Source organism: Adelges cooleyi, unplaced genomic scaffold, assembly GCF_023614345.1.
Source record: "Adelges cooleyi isolate 19-005CV unplaced genomic scaffold, UGA_ACOO_1.1 ACOO_flye_CR_arks_rails_tigmint_CR_PRNA_2, whole genome shotgun sequence".
Classification (NCBI taxonomy): domain Eukaryota; kingdom Metazoa; phylum Arthropoda; class Insecta; order Hemiptera; family Adelgidae; genus Adelges; species Adelges cooleyi.
In genome coordinates this window covers 6614173-6639444 of record NW_026095860.1, presented here as the reverse complement: position 1 = coordinate 6639444, position 25272 = coordinate 6614173, and the positions used below count along the sequence as shown (strand labels likewise).

Here is a 25272-nt window from a genome sequence, read left to right as displayed (position 1 = left end):
TGCGCCAAACATTAACGTTTTTGTTAATCTAAGCGTTAATATAATGATAGGCCAAACGAAAAGGGATTTGCATTCGAGTGATTATTAAAACAAAAATTAAGTAGTAGACCCGTGTGCATGCTGAATTGATTGAATGCAATTTTACCGAGTGGTGAGACGCTGATAAGCTTTCTTCCACTTTCAAATGACTGTACGCAATTGTCAATTGTTGTCTAATTCAATTTGAAAATACTGCAAAATTTGAGTCCCTAGAATGTTTTCAACATGCAACTAATCCGCGACCGTTTCTTAAATTAATTCACCCCTCACAATATCGTTTAATCCGATTGCCAACCCTTGTACCTTCACAGTTCCTTGCCGTTTTTCCACAGACTCAAATTCACGGCTAAAATGTCTTGAGCCTAACGACCAACACCAAACTATCACCTATCTTAAGTTCTCTTTGGCGTACACGTACCTGAATATTTATTTTATATTTAAGTCTTTACCGGACGTTCACCAGAGCGATAACGTGAATAAAGAGGAGTTTTTTTATATTAATATGTTAAATTTTCAAATTTAAATATGGAAAGCCAAATCGCGATCGTTCATTAGGTACCACGATGTCAATATATTTTTATAAGCAGTGATAATTTCATAATTCATTGGCATAATGGTTAGTCGCAGTAATCGGAAATTAAAATTTTTTCTTTTTTTTTTAAACTTATTTTAACCTTTCATAAACCGTTGGGAACATGTAAGCCGTCTACTCATTATAAAAAACTAAAATAAAAATTAGTTTCCTGCTTACTACGCTTAATAGTGCACTAATTATTTTATGGCTTCTGCCTACTTAACTAAACCATTCTGATCTTTACAGTTTACCGATTAGCAACTCCACTTAAAATTTTACTGTTATAAACAAAAGTAAGTTGGATAAATTAAGAAACGATTCTCCGAACAAAAATCTTGCCCCTTTTCTTTATTAATTTATCAATTTCGCACATTCAATTTTTATATTACTAATCTAAATAATATTTAAAGTAATTTTGTTGCTATTATTCAGATTTCTTTTACGTTTACAGAGGAAGTATAAACATGTTCTATATAAAAATTATATACGTGATTTATTCACTCATCGAATTGAGTTGTATGCAATTAAATAAAGGGCAGACGTCTACTAAATTACTATAAACTGACTGTTTTATAATACATGAAATGAAAAATGCAAAAATTAAAATAAAAGAATTCCTTAGAATAATTGCATATACATCATTTTAAAAATGTAGTCTGTCTTCTAAAGGAATAAATTTCATTTTAACTTTAATTATTTTGGGTTTTTGGGCTACAACTAAAGTACCTATACTTATTGACGCTCGTGAGATTGTAAGGTATCGACTGACACCTCATTTATCAAAATCCATCAAGTTGTTACTTGTTACAAGACACATAAGGGTCGAACACACTTGTAGTTGCTTGAAAAACATTAACCTTTTTTGCATATGGCAGTCTGGCAGTTAGGCAGTCTGGTATACAAGTGTATGGTTAAATATGAATATTTTTTTTCTTACTCGATCAAATTAAAAATAGTAAACTCTAATTTTATAATTCATTGGTTTTGATTAAATTATTATTAGGTGTATTTTTTTGAAGTACTATTATAGACTATTTATAAATTAATGTTTCCATTGTTGAGTTAAAGTGCCTCACTACCTGCGTATTTTTAATCAAAAACAACTAATTCAAATTCAATTAGAACTCCAAAACGCATAATCCGACCATAACTTTGAAAACGGACATAGATTTTTCAATACTTCCTCGACGCAATGACCGAAGTACATTTTTAATTTTCGTTTTTAATATAGTTGTAAAATTGTTTTAAAATACTTAAAAAATTGAATTTTTCAAAGTGAAATAAATATTTAATCAAAAATAATTTCAAAATTGTGCCTCGGTCAATGTCTTGTAAATGTTGTGAAGAGTTCAAATGTTTTTTCAAATCTTAAATCAAAGTATTCATAGGAACAGTACGTTTGAAGTAGAAACATATGTATTTGTACAAAAATAGATCCTATATGCGTTATAAAAGTTGAAAAAAAAATTAATTATCAAAATAGATACTTATTTCCTATGGTATATGTATGTTTAACATATTTAGCTGAATGTTATGTTTTAGCGAAAAATTGCCTATACTCCTTAATAAATGCCGGTGTGGAGCCCATTACACAAAATTACTTTTTTATACTGTCAAAGTCCATAAACATAACTCGTGATTTAAATATAATACAAAAATATAATAGTTTAGAAATACCTAAAGAAGAAATACTTAAAAAATAGTAGGACAGGCGACTATAATACAGTATGACAGTATACGTTATGACAGCAATAGTTTTATTTTATAGACATCAACGATTCCTCATAATGATAATGCTTATAAAGTTAATCGTCGATTTGGTGTTAGCATAGTCACTTATATACCGTTTTTCTAATATGCCTTGAAGTGTTTTCAAGTCGATGTAACGCGTGTAATGGATGCAATGGAAAAACTATAAAAAGTTTATGGATAATATAATAAACTGAATAAATGCATCCACTACGCTTTAGTTTTATCTCTATTGCTGTTTACAGAATCAACGAGTAAAAGCCATATGTGTAGTTTAGATTTATTATTAACGACATAATGTGTGCAAAACTCAAAAAACTGGCAATTACTATAGAAATATAAAACGTAATGCGTAAACTGAAAAACACATAAAAAATGATTTCCCAAATGCTATTCTGTTCAGTTAAGATAATAGTAGTTTGATTTGAAACGTTTCAATTACTGGTTATGCATTTTATTACAAATTTGTTTTTTTGCGAAACAATCTGTAAATAACTGTTTACAATTTCAAGGGATATATTATTTATCTTGAATGGATTGATTGAAGATTTCCTCTATCGAGAGAACTTCAGGCCTATAACATTTAGTGTACCTAAACAATACCGATAAAACCATTCAGAAAAATATTATATTCCATTCAATAATTTTTGTACAGAATTAAAAATTATGAGTTTTCTTAAAAAAAATATAAGAACAAGTCTTAAATTACCAATAAAATATATTTCATTTTCAATAAACAAAGAGTAACGAGTGAAATATAAAAACAGTTATAGTATAATTAGGTGTCAGTTCAACATTCGCCATCTGTTAAAAGCAGACTACTTTATTATTCCTAAAAAGGGCCCACCATTTATAAATTTCAAAATTCGAAAACATTTATATACAATTTTAATTACTAATCATAACAATTTTCAGAAAAATTATAGTTTTTAGAATGGAAGAAAAAGTATTATTAGTTATCATTATGTATTTATACCTAAATATTAAAATATAAGAAATAATTCATTCAGTATAATTTATTTAATTTGTTTTCTTAAATTACTTAAATCTTCAATTTTTACTTATTTATTTGCATTGGAACAGTAATGAAATTACCTTTTATATTTTAGCGGTTAGTAAAGTTTAAATATAAGAAAAAACTGCAGAGTAGCGCTACTCAAGTGGCATCGATGAATGTCTTTCTCTCTCCGCCATTCAAGTCATGTAAATAATTCATCAAATTTACTTATTGTGAACAGTGTAAAGTTTTAAATAGAATATTTTAGTTAATAAAAAAAAGGCTACTTGCACCTTAGTTGTGGTTATTCAACAAATTATATGGTCAACTTACTCTTAAGTTGTTAGTAATTGAAGTTATCTTAGATGGCTAAATAGAAAACGTCATACCTTTCCTGTTCGTCGTGTAAGGAGTGTTTTATTTTTCTTTTAAGTAATCCAAAAACACCATATTTCTATATACATCAGATGATATATATTTTCATGACCGGCTGTCATCTTATTTACAAAAGTTCCAGGAACGCGTTAAACCGTTACGAAAAAATAATATTAAAAGTCGTTCGACTCTGTTGGTAATCGCCGGTCTTATATCTTTTCTAGTGCCGTACAAGCAGCAACTTATAGGAACAAATTGAAAGTTTGTACCTAGTTTAGCGTTGTTCGGCGAGGTTTAAAACCACGTGCAGCATGTATTTTTCGGCAGTTTGTTAAACTAAAATAAAAACAATAAAATATGTATGTCCCCAAATGTACGTGTATCCCCCGCCATGTTTAGCGAGCACTTAAAACAGGGTGTTCAGGGAAAAACATTTTGATAACATTTGTGCTTCGTATTTTATATCAAATTCAATGGACAGCTTTGACGCAGTATAGTACAGCATCTACGCATTATTTATTATATTCACAGTATATACAGGAAAACTTCATCAGATTTTATTTAGATTTCAAAAATAAAAGACTCGCAGCACGTCTATATGACATCCAGATTAAACGCTCAAGTCACTAAAAAAACATATAGTACAACGTTTCACAATAACTATAAATAATTAACTAGACAATTTATATGGAACTAAAAATCGCGCACACGTTGACACGTTTCGATGATAGATTTCGTTATTTTATTACATAATAAACGTTATAATATTACAAAAGCTATAAATGACACACTATTATAAAAAAAAGGTGAGTATATAAATAATCATGACTATTTTATTCAAAAATAGCAGGGTAGAAGAATCAATTTATAGTGTTTTAAATTGAATCAGTAATTGCTTTAAAATGTTATAACTATTTTTCACTGCATAAATTTGAACAACAAAAACACAGTTCAAAATGATACATTTATAGAAAGATCTGCGATACATATTGTATTTTTTGTGTAGTAAACTAATTCATAATTATTTAAAATTGTGTATATTTTGTACATTTCGTTATTTATAACACCCTTGATTTTTGTATTATACATTTTGTTGTAACTATTGATAAGTAAGTTAAGTTTGACATAAATGCCTTACTTAGTTTTACTTTATTGTTTAATTCGAGGAAAATATTGTAGTATAATAATTAATAAACCTAACACAAAACAAATATATTCATATATACGCTTAAAATGTGTCGGTAATTTATCCAATAGTATTGCATGGTTAGTTAGGCGTCGATTTAGTGAAGGATAAGAGAACAACCCATATTTATGATATCATTTAGGTGCATTTACGAAAATTAACTTCGACTTTATAATGGTTATGACTGTTAATGCGCACACGGTGTTCCGCCGATGTAGTGCTATGTTGTTAAACTGCCGCAGTTGCACTGTCTTAAAGTGGCGGAAGTAAAAACAAGTTACTCCAGAGAGGTTCGTCCGGTATTTATGGTAGTTCCGGTAATTTAAATTAATGAGCGTCCCCGCTGTTAATTACTTAGAATTTTCCATCGCGACCCAATTAGCCACGCCCTTCGACTCGTCGCCCCGATCCCTTGTCGTTCAGTCGTAATTAATAGCCGACACCTAGTAATAAGTAAAGATAAATATAAATACATTAAAAACTTCGGGAAAAACCCAGCTCTTTACAATTATTGTTCTCAGGGAAATTCTTTAACTAACTGATGCTTGCATGTTCAATTTGGCCAGACAACCGAGCACGAATCAACAACATTTGAGTATAACATAACCAACCAACCTAACCTACACCATTATAGGTGATTAGAAATTAATTGGCAAACGATATAGGTATATACTACATATTATAGATTTATTAAAACAAATATTACATTATTAGTTCTTCATTTTAATCTCTCAAAAAAGCTCATAATACTTTTGCACACTGTGTACAGAAGTTTTAATGATGTAACGGTAAGTAAAAATTGTAATGTAGTGTGACTTTTTGTGACTTATAAAAATAAACTGTTCAGTTTTAATTTAATGCTTATTTTTGAGATAATAGAATACGATTACCGACATTTGAAAGCTTGATATCAGTTTTCTGAATAACTCCTTGAAAATTATTAATGATCCTTTAAAACATTTTTCCTAGTTAAATTTTAAATGTATAATGAAACGATGAAGTGTACTCGGAATAAGTCATAATTATTATTGAATTATACTAACAATTTAACATAATCGTAAGTAATGGTAGTCGCACACATTTTTACAGACAGTCGATTACTTGGTACTTATTAATTTTTCGTAGAATAACCGGTCATTGCTAAGCTATATGGAGTAAAAATTAGTTAAGATACAAGAATGAGATTTCGTGCGAACAACTAATTGGCAAAGCAAACTCAATTTTCAGATACCGTAGTGTTTATATATATTTATTGTATTCAAAACTTTTTTAATTATATAACACGGTACAATCGAGGGCGAGTAAAAACCATTATATACGTTGGAACGGAAAAGCAGTAAGACCAATGGAAATTTATCAAATGGTATTTAATAACGAATCATCATGTTAAAAAAAACGAAATTCATTATAAGTACATCAAAATATAAAAAAAAATTCTATGTTATATAAATAAACAGTTATTTTTTTTAGTTGAGTGTTGAAGAATCGTGAAATCTCTATTCAACAAATTTGATGAAAGCGTATTTTTTTAAAAAATATCTATCAACAAATCACTATTCGATTACAAGCAACTATTTTCGATTAAATCGTTTACTGAGAAAAAAATACACAAGTAACTTACGAGTATTATTATTTACATATCTCTATAATATCTAACAAAACATACTTAAAGCTATCAGAGTTTACATTCCGTGCTGCCAATCCTTTCCATCGTTGTCCTGGTTGGTCTATTAATAATGATATATTGCCCAAGATTGAAATCTGTATGATGTCTTACTATCTACTATACAAAGATATACCAAAGACATTTGTACCTATATCAATAGACAACAGGCTAAGTTTAATTATTTGCACCCATTTTCAACTTTTATGGGTAATAATAAATTTAATATTCACTTAACCCTAATTAATGGTATTAACATTTTTAGAAATGAATGGTTTTTATACTTCAACAGTATTTTACATGGAGCTTGCATTTTACTTGCTGGTGTAAACTACATAACGTTAGAATTACGGATAATATTTATAATAATAGTAAATAACAAGTACGTATAATTAACAGTAATATATACTTAAACTCTAAAACAAAAACTCAATAATAAACCATAAATTAAAAGCTAGATTTATATAGAAAGAACTTAATAAATTGTGATTATTTCATTTCTAACTTTCTGAATTGGATACTATCAAAGAAAAATGCAATTACACAGATCAATTAATACTGGATTCATTTTCAGAATTATTGAATGAAAAGCAGGAACGTTATAGTACATCTATGGCGATACTGATTCTAAGAAATGTAAGTAAATAAATGTACTACTTTGATAATATCAAATATTAAAGTAAATTTAAACTGAAATGAGTGCTATGTTGATATTGACCCATTTTTATTTTAAATGATTCTATGTTCTACTTTCTGTATTTACCAAGTACAAGGAAGGCATAATAACTCAAATAGTATGGGTAAAAGATAAACATTTATTGAAAGCTGTTAGTTACGCATTTACCGGTTTATGTGAAATCGTTCGTATTTTAAATTATCTACTGTGCCGTGTTATACCTACAACATTAACATATAACTTTTTATTTTATCTTTGAAAACTAAATTATATGCCACATACTCTTTGTTTTTTATCTTAATACTGTTATCTATTTATTATAAAATAATATTCGTTATCTTTCTCGATAATTCGGCCGTAGAGTGCAATGTCATGACGAAAAATTCTCAAAGCGATTCCCAGAAAAATATTCAGAAGATTTTCACCTTTTGTCACGCGATACAAGGAAAATCAAGACAACGTGGAATCATCTTATAATTTGTGTAGTACATACAATTTTTAGCAGTTGATTTTTAAACCAAAGAAATTGAGACTGATGCCAGATAAAACTGGTTATAGAAGAAAGAAAAACTGGTATAAAACATACTGTGATGGTTACACAACCTATTGGAAAATGTATGCGAAATTATCAAATAATCGTGATACCTTAAAATATTTAATTAAATATCATCTTAATTTAGGCTATCTTGGTCTAAGTTTTATACAAAATACATATAAAAAAAGATTACATAAATCGAAAATTGTACTAATAAAGGTTATGTTTTAAAACAATAATATTAAGTAATTGGTACTGTTTGGTTTGTGTAACACAAATACAATATCATAGTAATTTGTACGGTTGTTCCAATCGGCCTAACTTCTTTGTCTGTTTTCTGTTAGTCGCCTCTTCCCATCCATTCTATCCATTTATTTGCCTATCCAATCTTTTCCCACTTCATTTTATTGTAATCTCACAACTGCTTTTAGTTCAATACAATCACCCCTAATTTTATTAACTCTTTACTTTTATTTTCCATAAGTTATCGTCAAAGCGCTACACGATTTTGTTTACAGCTGTTTTCCTTCACTTTAAACGGCGTTTTTTGTCGTATAGCACACCTGCTGCTTACATCTACTTAATCTACTCACATCAGCTTCTTAGAATCATTTTTTCTCTTATAAAAAATTGACCCTAAAGTTACACATTTCTCAATGCTATATTTTATATTCATAGCATACTAATATAGTATATGTACACTGAAACGTTATCATAATTTTTTTACTGTCATATTCTGTTCTTTGAATAGGCGTTGTTTAAATATGGAGCTGGTATATTATTTACAAACATACATGGACATACCACGAGACTCGGCTTAGCTATTGCAATTATTATTTAAACTCATATATTAGGAAACATATTACTTGTGACAATCATTTATACAATGATATTTGAACGGAAATAATATAACTACGAATCATTTAATATTTTAGTGTTGATGAATTAACACTCATTACTAAGTCAACAAAATGTAATTAGTAGTTAAGTGTGCAAACTGTTCCCCATACAAGGTAAAAACAATTTGTTAACGTTTTACTTGTCGAAACTACAAATGGCATCGCATAATGTGATTAACATATTGTTCGACGTGTAAACAATAATATATTATCATAACAAATAATTTAAAATGTGTGTATGCCTCGCAAAGGCGTATTTTAAAAAGACATTCCCAACAAACAGGTATGGTCGTAAGTTAAGTTTGAACCATTATGTAGGTACATAACCAAACTAAACTAATGTCAGTAAATTTATTTTTATAGTAAAAGATAAGTAAACTTGTGTAGGTAAGAGTGGTTATTTGTTTTATCTACACCAAGAGCATTTTTTCTCAAAAAAACTTGTAATAAGCTAAAACTGTTATAATATATTAAATATGTCCCCTATCAGCCGCGTCGCAAAAGTTTTACAATAAAATCATATTTTAAGAGTTGTAATGGCCAATTCAGAATTTCCATAGAAAAGTGTGTATGTGAAAAATGCCCCCGAGATTGATAGAACAATGAATCAGATGATATAACTTTAATATAATTTACTATATTATTATAACGATTTGTTATCTTACAAGAAACGTAACGTGTGTGTATTAGTCTAAAGACTTATGCGGGCTTAACACATATTTTATAGGTTGTCTAACGGACAAAAATAGCATATTATCTAATTATCCAATGTAAGTATGATCCACCATAGATATGTCTACAGAAAATGTATTTTCTTGTGCATGAACACCAAAAAGTTTGTCATCTCGTACTCACGACGGGTATAAAATATAGCAATCCCGCCATAACAATAACGATAATAATAATAATAATAATTATTATTATTATTATGATCCCGTTTATCCATATTATGGCAATCGCGTGGCGTGTGTAGGTATTATGATATATTATACTATCCAAAACTGAACGTGTACATACTATATAATGTGTATTTTACTCTGAGCGAAATAATATTGCCGTTCCCTTGTTTCGGGGGGATTATCGGACATTAAGGGTTCGCACATTTGTACAAAACATAGGTACTGCGCGATGCGGTTAATTCGGACGATAATCCATAAATACTCATTAAACCCGTTGAAACACCTTGCGCGGCCGCTCACCTCTATATTGTAATGTTCCAAACGTTTGCTTGTATATATATATGTATTCATACATACATTATTATTATTATTCCGCCGGAAACACACCAACGGACGGCACGATGCCCGATAATTTGCCTAGTGAAAAACAGATGCACACAACCCAAACACACATTATACACAATGTGTATTAATAACACACCTACATATTATTATTCAAAGACCATTTATCACTGTTACGCGCGTTAACGTGTGAAGGTATACTATGTATAGTGTAAATTGCGCTGAAACTCGTAAGGCGAGCAAAAAATATATTAATGATAATAATAATTATTATTATTGCTGTTGTTGTAAAGTACACAAGTATAAACTTTCCGTGGAATATGAAACGCTTTGACGTTTGAACGGTCTTATGCTACATGTGCCGATGCCTAAACATAAAGTGCTCTAATGCGTGCACACAATAGTGTACCTACATCAAAGCTCAGCAATTTAAAATCACTCGACGAGGTAGTTATAGTGCACACAACATTTGTTACCCTTTGAAATCGAAAAATAATAAAATAATTATTATTATAATATTATAATCGATACACCGAGAACAAAAAGAAAAGAGCGTTTTGTTTTTGTTTTATCCACATTATGATATACCTACACCGTGTACAGCCCTATATACGGGTTTACCTTTTAGTATTAAATTTTATATAATATTATACTGTAGTGTATTTTGGCATCCCGAAGCTCATTAAGTTATTTAAGTTTAAGATCTTAAGATTCATCCCTGAGAAAGAAAATACATTTTTACAGATATTTATGATGACAACGCATTAATACTATCATGTTTTAATTTTCATAATACAGCCTTTGCCTACAACTCTTAGATTGTTTCTAGTAGTGTAATGTTATTAAGTAGTTTTAAATTAATTTACATTACCGTTTAATCGTCAGGATTAAGTCTAATCAATTTAATACATTTTTAATCAAATCTAGATCGGACACTATATTAGACCAAAACACGAAGTCAAATTCTATGGTCAATCCTAATGAGTTCAATTTGTTTGTGTTTTCCTGTAGGGAATGGGGACCAAAAGGCTAAGTTCGTATACAAATGAGTAGTACTAAGTATGGATATTTAAAAAAAAAAACGTTTACACAGAAATTTAATATTTTCTATTTTTTACACCTTCATAATTAATAGCCTTTTCCATTATTAATAATACAATTATGTATAGTCGGATGCTGTATTTTTCATATTCTCAATTTAGGATTAAATTACTAATAAATATATAGGTAACTGAAATATCTTGAAAAATTAACAAAAACTAATTGTAAAAAAGCATTTTGCTTTAATGGAAATACTTCGATTAAAGACCTTTTTCTCTAAGGTTACCATGTATAAAATATTATGTAACAGATATTTATAAAAATTGCTTCAACAGTAAGTGAAGAGTGGGTTACTAACGGGGTTTCCACTTGACCTGGCGGTAATAATTATCAGCAATATTTTATAAAAAATATATAATAATACCCTGCCCACCGTCTTTGATCGAGCCTTTGCTTAATTTCACCTTTTCCTTTTTTTCTGTCTTCCCTATTTGCTACTTTCTCCTTTATACTTAATTGTTCTACTCAAACTTAATTTATTCACTTGCTTTTTTCTACCTTTATATTTAATGTTTCATACCCACTTACCACTGATAAAATATTTTTGCATATGCAGCGAACAAATAACAATGCGAATCTGTTAAAACACCCTACAAATAAAAAAACAAAATCGTTGTACCCAGTGAAAAACCACATATTATTATTATAAGAATATTTTATTTGAACGGATTGTGCAATCATTTATTTTTTTGACAACATTTACGCTGGTTAACGCATCAAGGGTTTTATGCTTATTTTAAAAAAAAACCGTTTCTGTTTTAATTTTTAGGTAAACGCAAGCTTTGTCAACTTGATTTAGTAACCGCATCTACGCACAAGTTATTTTTATTTGAAACCGTATTATACATATAATTATACAACAAACCATATTCTAGTACCAATTTTTTTTAAACAGCATAATTTCTATAATAATAATATTACAAGCTAAACGCAAACGTACCAGTTGTAAAAATATATGCACATATTGGTTCAGTTATATAAAACTTTGTACAATTATTAGAAGACGGTACGTATTGTACGTCAGACATCGGGTAAATGGATTAAAATAAAACAGAATTTTTCCATCTTTGGTTGTCATTAGTAATAATAAAATACGCTAATTAAAGCACGTCTCCACAAAATTTACTCTCTAAGAGAAAATACCTTCAGAGCGTTTATAGTCATCATCAAAGCATTGCTGAATGTTCGTGAATATTATTGAAACAATCCGTTTACTGGCTCTTTTGTAATAAATTAACGGAGAGATCCACGATTGCCTTTGCTTTTTAATAGTTTGACGTTTAATGAATAATATAAACACAAATGTTTGTGTGTGTATTTCCAGTAGTGCAATGCCGTGCTTACAACTTTGAGACAATCGTGTAATAGAAAAATATTTTAAAAAGCAACGGACATGTTTAGTAAATAAGCTGATATACTATTACTATACGAATATATTGTTACTGTAAGGATTAGGCGAGGTGCCCTTTTATACTATGAACGAATGAAATGAAAATTAATGAATGTATAAAGTGTTACCCCTCAAGAGTAATTCTGTATAACACGAACTGGGATAATACTTCTACCAAATAAAATATTAAACAGAATTAACCTCTTGGCATGTGGTCGGCTAATTGGGAAAGCCAACGATTTTTGTATAGTAAACAATGTAACATTCCAAAATTAAATAGATATTTTTTATTTAACATTCATCAGGTGTTTACACATGTATGATGCATTGTAAAGTACAAACAGATAAAAAGTTATTGCGGTTTGTTAATTTAAAAAATAGGTAACCTATTCAATGGACAAATCTAATAATAAATCGATATCTTTGTTATCGCGATAGGAATGATAAAAAAATGTGTTTTTATATTATTATTATGAATTTTTGATTTGCTTCAGATACAAAATTAAAACGTATGAAGGGTTTCTTAGAAATAGTAACATCTTGGGGTTTAATGCACTCTAATATGTTTTTAGGAATCATATATTACATGGCATGATGTATCAACATAATATTACATTTTTAGAAAAATTTGTTTTTCAGACAACAAAGCTTGAACTTGTTCAGAAATTGTTTTGTTGTACTTCTTATTTCTTCCTGAATTACTATTGCTAAAAAACTCTTAAATTGATAATAAAAGCACGTCAGTATCGAGACATGTTCCCAACAAGTTTTCAAAGTCACGGTGAAAATCATTTGTAACACATTACGTTTTATATGGTTTCCACGGAATAATGGATACGACGACACTGCTATACCTCAACTATTAATTTTATTTGTTCAATTCATTGGTTAAAGGCAATACAAGCAGTAAAATTAACAAAGTTAACACATAACACTGGTTGTAATTTTACATCCCCTGTTAAACATATTATTAATATTGTGGTCTAAGTGATATAGGCAACTTCCTATTATGTATGGCTTTTCTGATGCTAAATTGCCTATTTGAAACGCCGGACGACAGCTGTTTTTCATTACAGTAGTCTCGTCAACGAGAAAACTTGTCTGCACAGTAACCAAATCGCGTTACTCTTTGTACGTTTCGTGAACAGATTATACTTATTAATTTCACTCTAAGGTACTAAGAGGGCGGTCACTGGTTCGGAGGAAAATTAAACGGCAATTTAATTGTGTCTGACAAAATACAACATTAAATTTAAAGATATAAGGCATAGAAAAACAACCGAAAACGAATTTTGACCAAGAACCGAAAAAAGTTACATTTTAACACTTAAAGAAGGACCATAAAAAAAAATCTAGCACAAAAACAGTTTTTGAAAAATGATCAAAAATGAAAATTCCATTTTCATAAAAATATTTATTTAAAAGATCTTAAAATTACAATTTTTATAAATAAAATGTCCAAAATAACAGTTATACAGACATACTTACAAATAAAAATTCAAAAATAACTGTTTTTTTTTAACTCATATTATAAAAGTTTTACCTGGTATTTTTTGAAATAAAATATATTTCTTAAGTTCGATCCCTGGATTACTTGTACATTTATAGATACTAAAGAAATAAGTACATAACGAATTACATTAACTTACTAATACGCTTAGCAATTGGTTATGATTTTTTAGTACTACAAGAAGACCAGCTGAACCAAGTACCTATATTATTAGTTTTCACCAATCGAGAATCGAGAATACTATAAAACCACAAGACGTGGTCTTCGTTATTAAACCGCTACGATATTCCATATTGTTTTATTTGTGCATAAATGTGTTACGCGTCCCACATTACTTTAAAAGCATTTCAACAGAATATGACGTTCATAACTACAGCGGTGACTTGCCGACACATCACTGCATAGTGGTAATAATTACAAAACTTATTGGAACAGAGGAGAACGGTGACTATATTGGAGTGAAGGAATAGGATTTAATACACGCCATAATGCGTGTACTTGCGCTCAATGCGTATGCGACGAATGACAACTAATGGATTTATCATGTTTTGTCAAACCTAATGCGATTTAAGCTCACTGATTTTGTCTTTTGAAAATGTTTAATCAATGTTCAAATCATCGCACCGGTGGTCAGAATTTAGATTTAATACAAACCCCATTGTCATTCACTTGTCTATAAAATAAAGTAACGTGCAGTCTGCTACGTCACGTTTTGTAGTTTCTACATCGTGATAATTTTTTTTTAAATACTGGTAAAGTTCGAATTAACTAACAGCTACTATACGTATTATACATAATCGTTTCTTAAACTATATTTATATATAATATATTTTTATAACCCTTAAACGTATGATTGCTTGTTAATAGGAAACTTATAAACTGATGTGGTTTATTATAAAAACATGTAAATGTTAATGTTTATATGCCAAACGTTAATGTATATGAGGTAGACTGTTTTAGACATATTTGTATTTTTTTAGTATTTTATATATTATAATAAATGATAACTTTAGTTACTTATAATTCAACTATCTGTACTGTTTAAATGTTAGGCTATTTTGCAAGCCGGAAGCCACACAGTTTGCCTAATAAAGTTGCAACACTATCTCTCACCCATCTTTAAGTATAATACTTAAATATTTACTTCGTTTAATTATAATCATTATTTCATTGAAAAATTTCTTTTTAATTTCAAATTAATTTCAACATTAATCCAATAAAATATATATTTTAATATATATTCGTCTAAAATGTATTCATTTTTTTGTTGTCTTCTTATTTTTTGTAATAGTTTACTCTTATTATCGTTAAAGAGCCCTCGATGAGATATTACACGGTATAATTAAGTTACATCACAATTCATATGACACAAAATTACAAGGTTTGAAAAGTGATCACATTTATTGCTTACACAGATACATCAACTTGAATCCCATATTTAATTATGTCATATGGGAAAAGATACCGCTTCACTTCAGAGATATTTCAGAGAAATATTGCTATATTAATTTAAATTCTACTTTTGGTCAAACATCCAAAACTCATACTGTGTTTCTTCTATAAGGACAACATTATTTCCAACTCTAAAGAAGATATAGTGTATAATGAAATGTGTCTTGTCGCTTTACGCTCCATATATTACACGAGAATTGGTAGACTGTCTACAGGAGAGATATTAGTTCAGGTTTCCATTAGTATAATATTATATACTGTAGACAGACATATTATGATTTACTACCTACGACTAGTATAGTACGACCAAATATAATTTCTGGTTCCACGGAAATAAAGCCTTTGTTTATGATCTGTGTATTCTATGCCGTTAATCTCAAACTAGACGTTCTGTATAACAGAGAATGCCAGCATTTATTGTTTACCGGTTACACTGAAATAGACTTCGATATTGACTACTATCTATTACCATTTGCTTACACACACCTTAGGAATTACATAATAACATATAATATATCTATAATATAATTATATATATATATATATATATATATGTATGTATATCATATGTGTTATATGTATGTATGTATATATTATAAATACCCATACAAATTCAGTTGCTAAGAGTTGTTAAATGGAAAACAGTATACAGTTGGAAGGATGAAGAAAAAATAAATAGATCGGGTACGGTTTATTTCAGGTATCTCAAGGGGTTTAAGAAACATTTTTAAAAATACTGTATAACTTCAATTGCATAAGAAAGTAATAATTTAAAATTTGTATTTAGTAGCGTCAAAGATAAAATAGAGGAAAAGAAAAAAAATATTTTATAAAATACGATGTGAAGAATATGATAAGTGCTATATATATGTACGTTAGAAAACACGAAATATCGGTGATGGGTTTAAAAAACAGGTTTATATAAGGAATATTAAAATCAAGTGCATTACCTTCAAATTGCGGTACATTTATTTGTTACTAATCATAATATTATATTGTGTAGAATAAAAAATTACTTAAAATTATACGTACCTAATTCTAAAAACCGAATATAAGGATAATTTGTTTAATTGAGACTTAAGTCCACTATAAAACATTTTAACGCAACTACGATTTTTTTTGTATTTAATGGTGTATTTTAATAATTTATTTTTTATAATTAATGACAAGTTTTACTCAGGTTTTTTCTAGATGAATTTTTAATGTCTTTTTAGTGAAATAATAATTATATGTAACAAATGTTCTTGTGAGAAAATCATTAGTATTACTGAACAAAGTCAAAAATTAGCCTCTTATAGAGTTATATGCTTTGCAATATATACAATATATTTATTTGTATGGTTAATATTATTTATAAAATATAAAATGTGTATGATTGCATACCCGTTAAAACACAAATATTAAACATTTGTAAAATAAACAGTTTGCTTACAATATATATTAAAAAATACAATTTTATATTGTAAAAGAAAATATTTGTTTGTAATAACAGTAATTCATTTTATGCCTTTGGCGTTTTTACTCAGAACATTTTAGGCGGAATCTAAGTCTTTATGTACAAATTGTGTTTCTAAATTATGCTTCTTTTTTAAAAATACTTATATACTACCATTACATTGCATATCAATAAAATACATTTTAATACGATATAAGAAATAAAACATATATTTTATTATTATAAATATATTATATTAAGTTACAATAATTGAATTGAAAGTAAAATCATCACAAGTTATTAAATTCTATTAACTATTACAAAAAATAATAATTTATTAAAGTATTATTCTAAGAGTTGTATAGACATTGTATGCATTTGATAAAGCTACAAAATAATTATTATGACCATAATGTGCAATTAGAAAAATTATTTCTTAAAAATATACTACTAATAAAATATATATTTAAATAGCTACTCACTTAGTACAGTAATATATTTTTAAATTTTTACAGTATTATTAAGATATAAGAAATGTTAGAAGGTTTTTAGATGTTTTGCGAACCAATTTCATCCTATCATTTCAGTATTTTAGATAAAATGACGTATACTGTTATAACTTATATTAAATACAAAAATGTGTACTTATGTGTGTTTACAATTTTCCAGATGTTTTCAGTAAAACAACGTAGTTTTAATTTCCTGCGAAATTAATTTAAACAAAAGCGAATTTCTTCGTCTTTAGGTATTGTACTTATGTTATACGCGAGTAATTCAAAATAACTTGTCGCCTAATAAATACCACCGAAATAGTCTACATTCTTAGAAATCAACAGAAGCTGTGTTTCAAAAACCGACACGAGCAATAAAAATAAAAATACATTTCATAGGTTGTATCAAATTTATAAATATTCTGGAAATATAATGTAAAATGGACTGTGGAGTACATAATATTAGCATTGAAGCGAATCATAATAATATTATAATTAGTTTTAAAATATTCCCATTTACTGAATACTGAAATAACTTTAAAAACTTAAACAATTAATGTCCTACACATTTATAAAAGATAACAATACAAGCATAGGTGTGTTAGATAAAAAACAAATGGACAAAAACCATCAAAGTATTAAATAATCTCAGTTATATCAGATTCACTTACTAACACATATTGTCATTGTAAACTTCGTATCATATGTAGTTTTATGATTTATGTAAATATAAAAATTGTTTATCCTAATTGATGATTAAAATGATTATGTAATACACATCAATTCATCTAACTGATGATATGTGATTCAATAAACAAACACCTTTAGTTTAGATATTGTAAACGAAGCAGTGATAGTAAATTAATGTTAAATTTTGCCTGAAGGACCTTGGAGTGCAATTATAGGATTGAAAATTAATTTATGCTGCCTACAGACGAAATATAATGTACATATTATAACAAATATTGTACCCGTCGAACGTTAATCAAAAATAGTATCTTTATGTTATCAATTAATACGCACTTGTAAGGGATTCTGTACTAATTTATCAAGCCACTACCTTCAATTGATATAAGATTTGAATTTTTATAACATAGAATTATGATGTCAGATTACATATACTATTATATCATTGCGCAATAAATTATTCTTCAACAGTATAATAATTTAGTAAATTTAAATTCATTTATTTCTGTGAGTTCTCAAAGAATTTTACTTGTAAACATAATTTTAGAACAAACATAATATATTAAACATTTTACAATCGTTTGTCTCAATTACCAGTCATATGTATACAAATTGTATTATTAAAATATGTTATTTAACAAAAATGAGCTACAAATTATTCGTTAAACCAGCCAAAGAAATATTTTTTTTATTATTGAAGATTACAATTATACAGATCAATCTCAGTATTTTATTTCTAGCTTACAGGCAAGAAAAAATATACATAATGATAGGTATTCACCTGAGGAGAAATTAAATGCGCTGCGCGTAATTGTTTAAATAGTAAGCTTGTAGTTTTAAATTCTAGACGTCCAACCCTTTAATACCATTATAAATAACAATACCTAAATTCATAAATAGCTTTTCAATGATATCGTACAGTAGTTATTACAATCATTATTGATATTTTACTGGCCAAAGTTTTGTTGATCATTTTACTTGTTAAAACCAGTAGTAAAACGAATCAAACGAATCAGTACTCATATAAATTATATTTATCAAATTAAATATAGAGCGGAGACTTCAAGTAACAGATGCGGAATAAGAAATCAATTATAAATAAATTCCAAATACTTACTTTGTAATTTCCCAAATTGCTGACGACACAAGGCAGCGAAACGTCTCTTCCCACGGGTATCGTAACGTTCGGTATAGGTTCGGCGAACTCAGGCTCCAGCACAGATAAAACTGTAACATAAAAAATACAAATAAAAATGCGCGTTCTAAAAGTAATTTATTCGAGTAACAATTGTAAATAAATAAACGATCATAAATATTAAACACCAAAGAGTCCGACTGTTCATATTTAATCTATTCAGTTTTAATAAAGTACTGTATTATAATATTGTCTCGGTATGATATACAAGGGGTCGAGAATCGTGATTCTTCTTCAGGGAAAACGATTGAGCAAGAATAATATAATGTATTATTTGTCGCGTGAGCTCCCTAGACTAGTATGGCCCAAAAATTCCCGTAAGTACCGAATATATAACTAGAACAAATATTTCGTTAGGCGAATTTATGACAATAGGACATCTTTAATTGGTAAAATGTTAACATTTACAAAACCCGTCGAAGAAAAAATTGGGATAATACTTTAATTTTAGTCTAGTATCATGTATTTTTATTACAGTATAAATTAAATCGCATAGCATAAGTGTTATAATGAGTATATTAATAATATATGAGACACATAATAATAAAATTCTTTCAAATATTAATAGTAATTAGAAATTACTCGACCGACAATTGAGGTTGTAAAAGTAGTGGTTGCGTTTTAATACTTTAGACCAGTGTCACTAAAATATAGTAGATTTGAAAAATACTCAAAGCATAGAATGAGTGTGTGATTTTCGCGAACAGTTTTTATCCATCAAATACAAATTGTTTTTTTATTAACAGAATGTGTTAAATAAAAAACAAATAAAATGATAAAAATGATGTTGGCTTATTTTAATAAATAATTAAAAACGACTTAAAAGCTTTACAATGTATTCCTGGGTTAATTGTATTTTTGTAGTTTTCTATTGTCGACGGCTAAAGTGTAAAAAAACAATACTGAGAATCCGAGAAAAATTAATTAAAAAATGCACGCAGTCGTAATGCAAAATTTAAATTCGCAATATGTGCGTTAAAATGGAAAAAAAAATGAAAATGAAAATGTGCACATCAGCGACTCCGCTGTGTTCGAGGAAAATGCGAAACTTGTCCTTTGGAATTCTCGCGTTACTCGACTAGACGACATGTGATATTTACCATTGTCGAGGTGAAACTTAATTCGAAGTATCACGAAACAAGAGGGTGGCAATTTCTTAATTATAGCGCGAGTCACTTGATTTTTGTATTACACACCACAAAATACGACGTAGAAAACAGTCGGGTGAAATCTCAAAAACATTTTCGTATCAAACGTGTGGCAAGTTGTGTTAAAGCATCCCATAACGCTCTCAGTCCTAGTTTCTACCACAGCTCCTATCACTAATGTAATAAAATATAAGTTGCAATCAACGTAACTGACGACAAATAGTTTTTTTTTCAAATATCTCAATTAAATTACGAACACGTCCTTGTCATATTTTTTAATATTTTTGCTAATTTTGACACGAATTACGTACAAACGAATTGGTTGTTGCGATTGCATTACATTTCCCTAAGGCGGCGACCAACATGACATCGAATGGGGTCGGAACAAATTTCTATGCTTCCGTGTGTTCTTTATTTATTTATCTGGAGATTAACACCACGGTCGTAACTACGCTGTTTGGCCCATAGTTCTTCGGTTAATGCAGTTTTTATGACCACCGTAAATAAGTAGCTATGACTGTTATTTTTAGAGAAACGAACGGAAGAGGTATGGTTACACCGAGCAATCCTCTCTTATTTTATTCGGTTAACGTTTTGCTGGAGTAGGATGAACACGAATAGAGGCCAGAGAGAGTTTACGATACAGGGTCGGCGGTAGACAGTTGATCAGCGAAATGGCCCTTGTAATGAGGATAAACGATCCGACTTATAAAACCCATCTGGTTCCATAGTGACGTCCATCTCTCGCTCCCCTTCTCTCTCCCTATTTCTATTTCTTACCCAAACACACATGGGTCATATTATATAAAAGCTCGTATAGTGACAAGGTAAAAAACCCAGACGCCAAACCATGACTTTCCACACTTCAGAAGTCACGTTTCCATCAGTGGATTATTTACGTGAAGATAACGCGACGCTGCGTTGTTAGATGATACTAATAGGGCAACCTACCAAGTCGACACCCCAAGCTATAATAAACAAAATTGAAACAACGTCTGTCACAAACACAGAGCTTTAATATTTCAACCATACCGAAACCAATTTGTCATTTAGGTTTACGCGATATATTAATATCGCTAAAAAACTCTTCTAAGATAATTTTATTCAACACAATATGATTGATATACTTCTTTGTGCAAGAAATAAGTATCTAAAATATGTTTCTAAAAAATACTGTGCAATAATGAAACAATAATGATATTGTATTTCCTTTTTCCTCTACCTTTCCTCGTTGTTGTTTATTTTAAAAAAAACAGTTAACATTAATTTTCAGTCATTTTAATTAGCTTTGTGGAGCCAAAGTTTTATTGTGCACAAGAACTCGATGAAACAGTACAACTATACATAGGTTGTTTCTATAACATTATTTAAATTGTTTTTCATTATACTAAAACCAGATTTTTCATAATTTTATAACGTATATTAATTTTTAAATATTTTAAGAACATTTTTAAAAACTAAATATTTTTTATTATTTTCTTGTGTATGTATGTATAAAAATAACGCAGGCATTTTTTTATTAAAATAGAAACCAAAAAAAAAAAAAGACTAATTATTAACAATATTATTATCACGATGAATAAACCCATAATTAACGTTCTACTAATCTGTAGAAATGTTAAATTAACATAAAAAAACTCAATATAACCAACAATAACGACATAAATTTAAAGTTATATTTTTTTCAAATTACATGAATAACAATAGAAATTCCTGTCCATAAAATATCCATATATTAAACTACACATTGCATTAATTGTAGTTGCACGATTTAGTTAATTAAAAACAGTTAAAAGGGGTTGCTTACATGCGTGCTGTTTGTACAGTTACAAATAACTGTGATCGTATTTACCATGTTTTATCGTTACACGATAGCCAATAACCATCCTAAGAAAGAGTAGAGAACAAGTTTACAATTTATATGTGCTTTTTCTCCTGTCATTTTTTTTTTTTTTAATAGTTCAGTAATTTGACATCATCATCGACAAAGTTCAACGTAGTCACAAAAAGTTTTGCCGACAGATTTATTGTTATTTTTTTAGCGACACTGTTTTAATCACTTACAGATTAGATTCGGATGTGATTTATTGCTTTATTGTCACTCTAAACAAGTGACCATCTGCGTACCCGTGACGCCAAATTTGTTTTTTTTTCATTTCATAATTAATAATTATTCTAGACATATATTGATGATGATCATTGATGCTACGTCAATTAGGACTGAAACATCAGAAAAAAAATACCTAATAGTCATTCGCAAATAAACTAAAGCATCAAGTATAATCTTTAATCAAAAAGCGCTGTTGGCTTGATAGTTATGTATGGTTAAACATTATAACAAATAACTGTTAGTGGTTATAAAACATAATATTTAGTTGTTTGAATATTTAAATAATATTATTACGTTAAAAATTAAACATCTGAATAAGTTTACTAAAATTAGTGTATATTATGGTTAAAAGTTACTTTAAATATTTAAAAAAATACATACTGAATAACTTATTCGTATTTAAAGGATTCATCCAGTGAAAAGCGAGTTCTTTGTTTTATTAATCTTTTTTTTTCTTCAGTTACTACTACTTTTCTTTATGACTATTCCGCAAAAGAAATAAAAGAAATGCTTACATAAAGGAACTATTTCATTGTGGGTGCTTACCTATTGTTTTACGAGAGAAAAAAACGGTTATTTTAGCTTGGACTTTTGAATTGGGCAAAACAATATAATATGTCCACATGACAAAATATGCCGACACTTAATCATTTTCCGCCAGAGGTTTAAATTTTAAACCTAATTATTATACCCTATAGGACAGAATAAACAACAAATTGGACTACTCTTCGTGGAAATCATATTGAATTCAATTTCAGTTTGTGGGGGTTAGCTATTTTTTGGAAACCTTGCAGTTATTGCAGGCAACGTATTCGATGATTGCTTCGAATTACAATAAAAATAAAGGTACCCAGGGTTTACAGAAAGTATCTGGGTTATGGCCTCCCACGAGAATATGAGATGTTTTCATTCTAGCAGATTAGAAACTACCCAATAACGTCATACATCCGACCGTCTTCGATAATAATGTATTCAAACGTCCGTGCTAACGATTGCCTAAGGTCATGTTTAAGTGAATAGTTTAAAAGAAGCCGTTAATATTATATACATGCGGAAGCAATGCTAATAAATGAACTAACTAATATATTAAAGCAGCTAATATAGTGTATGTTAACATTAAATTGAAGAAAAAAATATAAGAATTAGTGATTACATCTCTATAATAGGTACAACGGCAACACTCAACAGCAGTAAACAATTTAAAAATGGTTATTTTTAATATCAACATTTCTCAGTACTTCAATTTTGCAGACTACACGTGAACTATTATTGGATGTTGGTGAAAATCAAATTATTATCAAACGGTTATTACACTCGAGTGGTTAATTTAATACTAATAATATTTCAATAGTACAGCATTTCAAAACATTTCACAGAAAATTGAATACAACTGTTAGTATAGAGCATATTATTGAACGTAGATTTTAGATTTAACTTGATTATGGCTAAAAAAACTTTGTATTGGGTTTTAACTCGCGACAAATGATTAGATATATTATCTAATCATGTTGAACAAAATTGCCTGAGTTGTGAATGTGTAAAAGAAATTGGTTTTACAACAAATAGGTTTTATTTTTGCCTGCGTGTGAGCAAAATTTCTGGTATCGCTGAACCAAAACCTTCATGCATAAAAGTTGAAAAACTCCCTTGCTTTCACTTTATAATCGAAAAAACTTTTAAGAGACAAAAAGGTTTTTACGTGTTTTGCCTTGGTATTAACTGCTATGCAAGAAACGGTCAAAATAATTTCAAATCTATTTTGAGAGTTCTTCTATAGTATTTTATACAAATGTTTAATAGTTTATAATTGATAACGTCAATTAATTAATAATCCCACTCTGTCCTAAAGAGGGCGGATTTTTAAGTGCTCTTAATTTTTTATAATTGCGATGGTAAAAATTAAACGCATCGAAGATAAAATTCTGATAACTTGATTGTAGGTGGTTATAATGTGTAAAAATACGTAGTTAAACCTTGAGTGGGTTATTGTATTTACACTATTTACACATTTAGTGAAAATAGTTTTTATGGCAAATGTAAAACTTTAATTTTAAATACTTAACTATAGATGTTACATGAGTTTTAAATAAAGCTACCGATTACACGTGTAAGTAAATACACCTGTAACACGTGTAGTTCGAATTGACGTGTAGAAGTTCGTGTAGTTATAAGTACACGTGTATCTGCAACTACACGCATTCTTACAACTGTAAGCTTTAAAAAAACCTCTAATTTTACGTGATACTATTCTTTAATTAATGGTTGTCACTAAGATAAAGTATTATAGCCATTGAGTCAAGTTGTCCTACGCATGTATTTAAAATACACGTGTAGAATCGTCGGCTCTAGTTTTAAATGGTGTTGTATTTTTAATAAATATCTTTTGTACACCTGGTGATCATTGTATACAAAAATTAACATCAACAGTATGTTGCATTAGGTAACTAAAATAGTATTACTACTATTAAGTTGTACTATTTGTTTAAAACAAATGAATTCCGGTTTAAAAGAAATTGGCATGGTTTTGATTAAAAAAAAAAACCTATTGATGGCCCATAGGTAACTAGGTATGACAAAGGGAATTACTGATGAAACCCAAAAAAAAAATACAGAACGACAAAAGAGAAACAATGATGCCGATACTACAATGGACTTTGTTCCAGAGCTTGTTGGGTGTATCCCGACTCACAATCGATTAACGGCGATACGAAACCCAATATTGGTGAAGTGGAATGGGGAGATGAGGGAATATAATCCGTAGATCAGTTTTGCGCGCACGGGGCTTTCATAATATTGTTATTATGTATATATATATATAT

At 28.8% G+C, this 25272-nt stretch overlaps 1 protein-coding gene across 1 annotated transcript in view; it reads right to left on the bottom strand.

The window, feature by feature from the left end:
* Positions 1 to 25272, bottom strand: part of LOC126833322 (lachesin-like) — a 70035-nt gene that overhangs the window by 31435 nt on the left and 13328 nt on the right. The window contains exon 2 of the mRNA XM_050564585.1: positions 19118 to 19227. Within this exon, the coding sequence (XP_050420542.1) occupies positions 19118 to 19227 (110 nt within the window). The remainder of the gene's footprint in view (positions 1 to 19117; positions 19228 to 25272) is intronic.